The following is a 10,111-nucleotide window of genomic DNA, read 5'->3' on the forward strand; positions in this document are numbered from 1 at the left end:
ATACAAGTCTTGAGGGCTTAAAACCTTCCTTCTCAGTGTGGGATCAAGATCGAGATACTCTAAAATAAATGCATCTTGCAGGGGGAAAGAAACAATGAGTTTAGTATGATAACCTAATAATATTTGGTTTGAAAGCTTATGTCTGTCACTTCTTGACCTTCTCATCCGAAAAAAAAGAAAGAAAGAAAGAAAGAAAAAGAAAAAAAAAACCATGTGAAATAAAGGTAAGCCCCAAATGACTACATTTCCTGGATTCTCAGAATTATCAATATAATGTGTTTTGTCAATCAAATTTAATATAACTTTCAGATTTAAAAGGAGGTATTATGGAAACAATGAAACACAGTACATTTCCCTTCCAAACATAGCCAAATCATTGTCATTGCTATTATAGAAAGTTCAATAAACATCCCTTATATACTAAACAGCCCTTAAATTATTTTGAGATATAATCTGACCTAGTTGGCTATATTGTAAGATACATGGTCTGTTGTTCACAGAGTCAACTTTCTATACTATAACATGCCTGAATCTATCAACAATAGACTCTCTTGTATCTGCACATCAACTTCTTGTAAGGACTGCAGAGTTAAAGCAATTACCCATAATTTTTACAATATCCTAATAAAGTAGATGTATGCTTGTGCATTCTAAATCGCTTTTTCTCCCAGAGGAAGATTAAACAATTTAGACATAACATCAGGCATTTGTATGGAACTCAACATTTCAGAGTTTTCGCATGTTCTCATTTGTTTTGCATAACTCTGTAACGTAATGTGCTTCATTTGCCCTCTTTTTAACCAATCACGAAATTTGGGTGCAGAAATGTTAAGTGACATTTCCAAATGACTTATAGCCTGTCCAAATAGCCTTACCCCTACTCTAATGCCTGTTACATTTTTGCCCCAAATCTAAAATGTATTAAAACATTATCTTTGAAACCTTATTGTAAGATGACATTTTCTTGTTTTATCATTCTCTGTTGTCTTCTATTGATCTTTGTTCTTCACATTCAATCAAAGGCCCTGCTTGCTGTTTTCATTCTCTAAAAGGTGTTCTAGAAAAGTATTTCTCTACAAGTGGTGGGGAAAGGGTGGAGAGGGGGTGCAGTTTTACTTTTAAGCCTAATGTTGAATTTACTTTGAATTTCAAATACCATTAAAGGAGAGGTAGGATTTATGTAATTATGAAATGATGGCCTGGATTTTAAAAAGCTTGAGAAAGGCTATTCTAGGTCAGTTTGTTTGTTTGTAGCTCACAGTTACCAGAGTTCACTATGTGCCGAAATAGTGTATGCAGTGTTGTTTGTTTTGTTTTGTTCCCCCGCCCCCAACCAGAGCTCAAGACAATCATTTTATAAAGAACAGAAGTTAAATAAACATTGTAGAATAAGGCCTCTTATGCATTCTGAGTTTTCTAACCTATACCTCATGATTTCATAGTGCAAGGCTGATCGCTAGTTGTTATCTCACTTTCTAGAATGCTTTGTCATGACTTAAATGCAGTTATATGTGTCATAAATTCCTTTAATAAAGATGATAATGATGGTGATGTTGAAACCAAATGTTTGACACAATTCTTCCTTATGTCCATTTTAGCAAATAAAATGTTAAAATCTGAGGTTAATCCCCAAATTCTGTTCTTATATAACTGCACAAAAAAATAAACTTAATAAATCTAGCGTTTATGTTTCACATTTAATAGAAAAATTTTAAGCCATAATCACTGTAGCTGCTTGGCATCTTCTTCAAGAATTCTTTCAGTGCATGCATTAACTTTGGTTAAATTACTCTGGAGTTAAAAGGCAGAAGAATATTTAAAATAGTATGATTTCAGAAGCATCATTCTAACAGACCAATTTCAAAAGATTGAGCTGCTAAATTTTACTTCATAATTCCTTTGTCAATCAGTTATTTAGATTTTAAAAGAGGAGAGAATCCTGTGATGTTATCTGCATGATCATTAGTCTCACACAATGAAAAGAAAACAATAAAATAAGACTAAAGAAATCATTCTTCCAATGATTGTCATTGAACTGTTACATTAGTAAACATTCACAGTATGAAGTCTCTCTCAATCTCCAGCATATAAAGTAGTGCAAAGAAAAAAAAAATCCAGTCCTGTTACCTGCAAACAAAACTTATTACATATTCTCCAATTTCACTTATTCTATAATGTTAGACATTTGCTGTTAAGTCTTCCCAAAATTAATAACAAAATATAATCAATTTCTAAAGGCCCTTGCAGCCTTTTTAAAAGTTAATTTCCAGTTAAAAATAAATTTTAATTAAATCCAAGATAAAATTGTGACCTATAGTCTATTAAATAATTTACTTTCTTTTTTCTCTACACAGTATTTCTTACAATTTTTAAAAAACAACTACAGAATCCAAAGACATACGATATGCTGTTAAAGCACTGATAAATGACTGCTCAGATTCATTAGTTCTTACATAGTAAATACTTCAAAATGCCAACTTTTCCCATCACTGCACAATTACTAACATTGACAATTTACTTCACACATACACACATACGCACACACACGCACACACTCTCTCTCTCGATCTTTACTGTTAACATCTTTTCCAGTTAATGTGCAAAATTCTTGCATTCTAATAAAAATATAAAGATAGATTTGCTCCTATTCCTCCCTCTTCTCCAAGATGTATCATTTATTTGATATGTAATACAAGTTTAGTAACAATTCTGCCATTTATAACCATTAAATAGTGTACTACTGTATGCATTGGATCATTTGCATATTTCATTTTCATAACTGCACTCTCTATGCATAAATATATTTGGAGATGCTGAGGGGGGAGCAGTGGCAGGTGGAGAAAGATTCACACATCAGTCTCCACAGCCTTTGCATTAGAACAGTTGTTTTTATCTGTCTCACTGTCATCCCCCTTTCCCTGACACTTCTCCTCCTTTGCACACAGAGATTCCTTAACTCCTTCTTCCATCTCTAGATACTCTGACTTGTCCCCCAGGGAAGAAGAAGTAGAGCTCCGAAATTTCTTGAGCAAATTAGAGGGGAGGTATGGACAACTGACTGCATTCTGCGTTAGCTGTGTCTGTTCCTCATTTTCAGTCTCTCTGTGGTAGAAATAGTTAAAGTTAGAGACAATCACTGGCACTGGCAAAGCAATGGTTAAGACACCCGCAATGGCACACAGGGACCCGACAATCTTGCCCCCTACAGTGATGGGCTTCATGTCCCCATAGCCCACAGTTGTCATGGTCACCACAGCCCACCAAAATGCATCTGGGATGCTTTGGAAATGGGTAGTAGGTTCATCCGCCTCTGCAAAATACACAGCACTAGAAAAGAGGATGACCCCAATGAAGAGGAAGAAGATCAGAAGGCCCAGTTCCCGCATGCTGGCTCTGAGGGTGTGGCCCAGGATCTGCAGGCCTTTGGAGTGCCTGGAGAGTTTGAAGATCCGGAATACTCGGACCAGACGAATGATTCTGAGGATGGCAAAGGACATGGCCTGCTGCTGCTGACCATTGCCACCCCCCTGTTGCTGGGCCAGGTCAGTGCCCAGTGTGATGAAGTAAGGCAAAATGGAGACAATGTCAATGATGTTCATGATGTTTTTGAAGAAGAGTGCTTGGCTGGGACAAGCAAAGCAGCGAACCACAAACTCAAAGGAAAACCATACAATACAGACTGTTTCCACGATGAAGAAAGGGTCATTGAATATTGTGTGCCCTGAGTTCTCCAGATGGGGTGCTGAAGTATCATTCAACAACCCACCATGCCCACCAGCACTCAGTGCCATGACGAGATCCCTGTCGTCCCTAAACTCAGGCAAGGTTTCCAGGCAAAAGATGACAATGGAGATTAAGATGACCAGGACGGACACAATGGCTATGCCCCTTGCAGGACTGGAGCTCTCTGGATATTCAAAGAGGAGCCAAATCTGCTTTTTAAATTCATTCTCGGGGAGGGCCCTGTCTTCCTCTTCTCTCACAAAGCCCTCGTCCTCCCGAAACTTCAACAGGGCCTCCTCCCCCAACTGATAGAACTTTACCTCCTCAGTGAAGATATCAAAGGGGACATTGACTGGCCTCTTCAGGCGGCCTCCTGATTGATAATAATACAAGATGGCATCAAAGCTGGGGCGGTTCCTGTCAAAAAAATACTCGTTGCGCAAAGGGTCAAAGTACTGAGTCCTCTTTTCAGGGTCTCCCAACAAAGTCTCTGGAAACTGGGCCAGAGTTTTCATTTGGGTCTCAAAGCGTAGGCCTGACACATTTATCACCACACGTTCACAACAGTCACTGTAGCGGACTGAACTGTAGCCGCCACCGCCCTCATCCTGAGGCAGCAGATCCGTGTAGGAACACTCATCACCATGGTCATCTTCACTATAGTAAAACCTTCCCTCCTCTTCCTCCTCTTCCTCCTCCTCCTCATCTTCCTCCTCCTCACTCAGCTCCCTCAGGATCTTCTCCTCAGAGCCACTGGGCATCAGGTCAGAGCAATGAGGGAAGCTGCTCTGCCGGTAGTGGGCTTTCTTCTTCTCAGACCGCTGTCGCCTCCTCCTCCGACTACCCCGGCTGCTCTGAGGGTCATGGGAGGTACAGGCCCCGCGTGACTGGTGGTGGTGGTGGGAGCCCCCACCAGAACCCCCGCTACCTTCGACAGCAGCTGTGGCCGCTGCAACAGCAGCTGCTGCAGCTGCCCTGGAGTGAGCAAGCCTCTCCCGCTCCCGGGCCCGGGCCTGGGCAGCATAACCATAAGGCATGTGACTGTTGCACCCTGAGCTCTCCGCACTCACCATTGCAACCTCCATGGTGGTGGTTTTCGGAAATGGCTGGTTCCAGTTGTAGAAGAAGAAGAAAGAAAAATAGGGCAGCTTCTTTTCTCACCAAATTAAGGTAAGTTTGGAACCCTTAAGCAGATTGCTTGGAAGACTAAGGATATTTTCAGTCCAACTTTGCATTTTCTGTTTTTAAATCAGCACGCCCCATGCTCTCTCTTCTCAGGGATTCAACATTGCTCTCCAGAGCTTGGCTGGTCGAGATAAATAGCCTGGCACTCTCAAGACTAAGAAGTCCGAAAATGCTGGAGTCTCTCAGACACCTATGTTTTGGGGGTAGATGTTGAAATTTGGAAATATGTCTGGGATGTGGTTAGTGATGATGCTGCAAGATTCAAAGGCAGCAAGTGTCTGACAGCCAGAAGTTGTGCCTAGAAAATGAAATATATTTTTCTGCCATGGAAATTCGCCAATGCTCAGTCCATTAAATGTAAATAAAATGCAAATAAGCCTTTACTGTTAGCACTTGCCTTCTAGTGATGTCTCGAACCATGTTAAGATGTGGTTTGAAGTATGTCCAGCCATTTCTACTCAAAGTCTATCAGGATGATTCTCCAGGCTCTCCTTTTAAGTTCATCAAAGGCTTCCTGTACCCAGGTACAATGCCAAACCATAGATAGAGGCAAAGACCCTGGGAGGTAGAGAAGGTGCTAGATGAGGTGTCAGCAGAAGCAAAACCAGCTCTGAGGTCTCCATAGAAATCAAGGAAATGCAGAGCATTCTTCAGCCAAAATCATGCAGAAGAAGCACTTCACCTGAAAAAGGATTGGAAAGAAGCATAGGAGAAAAATAAAAAGGAAACAAATCATAAAGAGCAAACTGAGCATTTCTCTTCACATACACATCCTTCTCTTTTCTTCAAGAAAGTCATATAACACACCAAGCACCAATATTTTCAAGAGTATGGGGCAGGCTATTGTCACTCACTAAACATCATTCTTTCCTTCTTCAGTTATTATTTCAGCTCAGTTTATTTTTATGGTGACTCAATTATTTTTCCTCTCTCCACTCATGGCCCACATGGCTCTTGCTTCTATCTTCCCCTTCACCAATGCTAGGTCTTAATTCTCACTGTCACTCTCTTCATTCCACAAAAAATAATGCTGTGACTTTACAGCTGCTTCCATCATTCATCTATTTCAAGGCAATTTTTAAAATTTCCACTCATAAAGTGTTTCTGAATTAAATGCCCTTCTACTCCTCTCTATCTTGACTCAGCACTGGGGAAGTCAGAAAAAAAAATAATATTCTTATTCTTTGTGCAGACAGCACCACTTGAATGCACTTCAGTCACCTCATCTATAAAATACAAATAATAACACAACCTCCCCCATCCCATGTTTGTAAGGATTAAATGAGATAATGGATGTTGATAGAATATCACAGTGCCTTTTTCCTAATGAATGGCAATAAACACTGGCAGTTATGAATAACATAACAGCAACCTATGTTTTTATTGTCTATCTACACAGCCCCAAGTGTTTGTGTCCTTAGGCCACAAACTAAAGTAGGGGAAGATGGGACGTGAGGACATACAAGACATCCTGAGACTCACCAATGGCCCTTGTTAAGTTGGCACTGCCTGACTCCCTACAGCATGTCCCCATGGTTTTTCTGTTCCCTTGAATCCTGAACACTCCCTACCACCCACAGACTAGGAACTAATGCCAATTTCCACATCTCTAATAACCATCTTCTCTCCTTGGCGGTCACTCCATGTTCACCTCAATGGTTCCTCCTCCACTCTGCTCAAGGGACTATCTCCTTATTTTTTTAAATGTCAGTTTGTGTGGACTTCATTCTTAGCCTATCATACTTACCCCCACTTCAATAAAATCCACATCCCTAACATCCCCCCTCCTCTCTCTTTCTCTCTCTCTGCCCACTTTTATTTACAATCTCACACTTCCGAATTGCATGTCCCTTGCAGCTCCGATCTGCTCCCTCTGTCACCTGTTATTCCTGGCCCTTCTTCTTCCTGAGTTTGCTCTCCCAAGATCCAGGTAATTCATCTCCTCAGCCAGGTCCTGTAAAAGCCCCCATCCAAATCTCCTGTCTCCTCTTGATTTTTCCATGTACTCTGTTCAACAGGACTTCCAAGAATGCAGGGAGTAACCCAGAGAACTGGAGAGAATGATGATAGTCAGAATTCAGGGCATCTACCAGCTTCTATTACTGGAAGCACTTGGAAAGCATAAGAGAAATGGCTTTCTGAAGCCATTAACAGGATTCAGCTCTTGACCACCTGCTGCTCCTTGCTGATCCTGTCAGCCTAAAAGCCTAAACACACTGAATTTTATGAAGTGACAAGCATGGAAGTGGCAAACAGAGGTCTTCCCAATCATACACCCCTTCCCAATCATATACATTTTCCTAGGGCAAGAAGGGCATTTGATTGCAACACAAACTCCAGAAAATACACCACAGAGGGCATCTCACATGCCATCTCCCTTCCTTTGCCTGACTCCTAACATCATCTCATACTCTGAAATGTTTACCCTCAAGGAGTTTCCAAATCCCTACTTACAAAACCATCCTGGGGTGACATTCGCAGTGGAGTGTCAGGCCAACATCCTTTCAAGACCGGTACAGACCAAATAGCCTGAGAGTTTGCTCAGTTTCTTCCCCAACTCCCCTAAAACAATTATAATTTCAATGAAGCCCTAATGTAACCCAAGTTCCTGTATAGTTGAATACTACACACACCTGCCTTCCCACCCAACTGACTCCCAGAAGGTCATGAATTAGCAAGTCTTGTAATTCACCATCAGCTCTTCGGGAGTTCTAGAACTGCCCTCTTTCTGCTCTACACCAAATAATTTCACATTTATTTATTTATTTGGGATTGTTAGTTTTTGTTTATCTAACTCCCTCCTCCACCCTACAAGTAGCAAATTGCCTTCCTTTTAATCATCTACTAGTTACTTCACTATCCCTGATCTAGAAAGAAAGGGAGAAAGAAAAGAAGAGAAAAAGAAAAATCATTCCTCACAGCAAATCAGACTGGTTTAAAATCTCTCTTCTTTCTCAAGGTACTCTTGTTAGGAGAATCTATTCAAGCCAATTCCCAGGAGCCTTTATGAGAGAGATCTTTGCAGAGGAATTTGTCTTCTTAACACCATTAAACTAATAGGATTTTGCAGACTACCTATTCCCCAATCCCGGCGCCCCCAAACAACAGCCAAGCATCCCGCCCCTCCTCCTCTCACCCCTCCAACAACAAGGCTGTTCGTCTCTCAGTGCTAATTCCTGCAACTGTGTCACTGTCAGGGTGGTACCTGAACCTTAGAGAGAGAGAGAGAGAGAGAGAAAGAGAGAGAAACTGAGAGAGGGAATCAGAAAAGCCAACACCGTGAGAAATATACACTTCAACACACGCCATTTATGCAGCCCCTATGTATGTTGCTCAAATGCTCGGAAAATGCACGCAAATCCAAACGTTGGAAGAGGCAGCAATTCAGACCCGTTCACCGGCTGTTCCCAAAAGAAGGGAACCGGTGCGGCTGGGAGGAGGCGAAACGATGCTAAATCTTAACCCCCCTCTCGTTGGGAAACGACATCTTTAATCGCGCCCTCGCCTCCAGACCTCGGTTCCCGCTCCAGCACGTTAAGCAGGGCGCACTCACCGAATCCCCGGGTTTGGGAAAATAACAACTGTTGGCCCCCCGGAGCGCCGCGCAGCATCCGCACCTCCCTTCTCCCACCTCCTGGTTTATTTTTAACCGCCTTCCATTCATGCCCTTCTGTCACATTCCCGATATTATTTATCCCTCAAATGTCCACTGTTTCTTAACAGCCAAAATAAGAGGGTGGAGGAAAGATACAAAAAAAAAAAAAAAAAAAAAAGGTATCATACTTACCGTTCCCCGGCGGGGCGAAAACTAAAAATAAAGAAAATCCACCGGCTGGCTTGTTTTTCCCCCTCAAGCTGCAACAGCTGGAGGAGGGGAAGAATGATCTTGGTGGGGGGCGGGGGGTGGTAAAAGGAATCACTCGGGTTTAGCAGGTGGAGGCTCCAAATATCCACGGAACAAGTTCTGTTGCCTGGCCCGGGGGTTGCACAGAGTCCTCGCGGCTGGAGCCTGGGGGTGGGGGTTGGGGCTGCCCCAGAGAAGACCCCAAGACTCCTGGTTCCTCTGGAGTTCAGCACAGGAGGGATTGCCTGGGAAAGGAAGTCAAGGTTCCCCCGAAAAGAAACAAAATCCTAGACAGCAGCGATCACTTGTTAAGCCCGAATTCCTCCTCCAACATCCATCCCTCTCTCGCTCTCGCTGGCTGCGGGAGCAGCACACGCCTCCCCTGGCCGCGAACGCGCGCTGGGCGGGGGCGGGGCCAGGGCCGAACCGAGGGTGTGGCGTTCGCGACGGTCGCCAGGGGCGCCTCCCGGCGCGGCGGGGCGGGTGCAGTCACGACGCCGCGACTCCCCGCACCCCGGCTGGGCCCCCCGACTCCCAGGATCTGGGATCGATTCCAGGAGCCTTTGGCTGTGGTCCCCACAGGCGAGGAGCAAATCCTGGAGAAGTGTCCCCGTTGGGGCCGGAATAGGGGTTTCGACGGCAGCGCGGGAGTCCCCAGAGGGCTTGGGAGCGGGGAGCTCCAATGGGAGGTGCAGTCCCGAAAATGGGGCCCTCTGGGACATCTTCTCCTCTACCTAACTTGCTTTCTCTATATCTCCCCTCGAGCCCCGAGCCCCGTCTTCTTTTCCCCACCCCATCCCCTCCCAAAGCGGGTTTGTTGGGTTGGGAGCCGGGTGCATCTCCGGCGAGGCCACGGGCGGGGAGCCCTCCTGTGCCTGCCAGAGCGCCCAGATCCCTCAGTCTCCGTCTCCTTTGCACACAGGAGTTGGGAGGCTTCAGCGCCGGGGTTGGGCCTCAGGGGCGCGGAGGAGACCGACTTTCAACCTGTATTCAACCCCGGGCAGGGGAATGTTACAGAAATTGGAATCAGGCCCAGGCTAGGGGCTGCGCACAGGAGGCAGCAGTCCTAGGGGAGGAGGGTTGGAGAGATGAGTAAGTTGCAGGGTGGGCCAGGGGCTGAGGGCTTTGGAAGGCGGGGGAAGAGCCCGCAGCCAACCTGTTGCTGCAAAAACAAATACGGCTCTGGTATCGACTCCCTGAGGGCTCTTTGGATCCTTCAGGACAGAAATCAAGGGATATCGCAGCAAAAAGCAAGATTTTTTGGTTTTCTTTCTTTCTTTCTTTTAACTAAAGCTTGTGCGCACAAGGGAGCTAACACCAAGAAAAAAAAGTGGGCTGTTCCTCGAAGTCAGGGTGTAG

At 44.2% G+C, this 10,111-nt stretch overlaps 1 protein-coding gene across 1 annotated transcript; it reads right to left on the reverse strand.

Moving 5' to 3' along the window:
* Positions 1-1,858: 1,858 nt before the first annotated feature.
* On the reverse strand, positions 1,859-9,153 carry KCNA4 (potassium voltage-gated channel subfamily A member 4). The gene is made up of 2 exons (XM_521876.8): positions 8,696-9,153; positions 1,859-5,590 (listed from the first exon to the last, which is right to left on the reverse strand). Exon 2 carries the CDS (start codon positions 4,806-4,808, stop codon positions 2,847-2,849), a length of 1,962 nt encoding a protein of 653 aa, XP_521876.2. The 5' UTR covers positions 4,809-5,590; positions 8,696-9,153; the 3' UTR covers positions 1,859-2,846.
* Positions 9,154-10,111: the final 958 nt, after the last annotated feature.

The sequence above is a fragment of the Pan troglodytes genome, chromosome 9 (genome assembly GCF_028858775.2).
Source record: "Pan troglodytes isolate AG18354 chromosome 9, NHGRI_mPanTro3-v2.0_pri, whole genome shotgun sequence".
Lineage (NCBI taxonomy): Eukaryota > Metazoa > Chordata > Mammalia > Primates > Hominidae > Pan > Pan troglodytes.

Bases quoted from the DNA above. Each gene is read 5' to 3' on its own strand.
- KCNA4 (XM_521876.8), bottom strand. From the start codon at position 4,808: ATGGAGGTTGCAATGGTGAGTGCGGAGAGCTCAGGGTGCAACAGTCAC.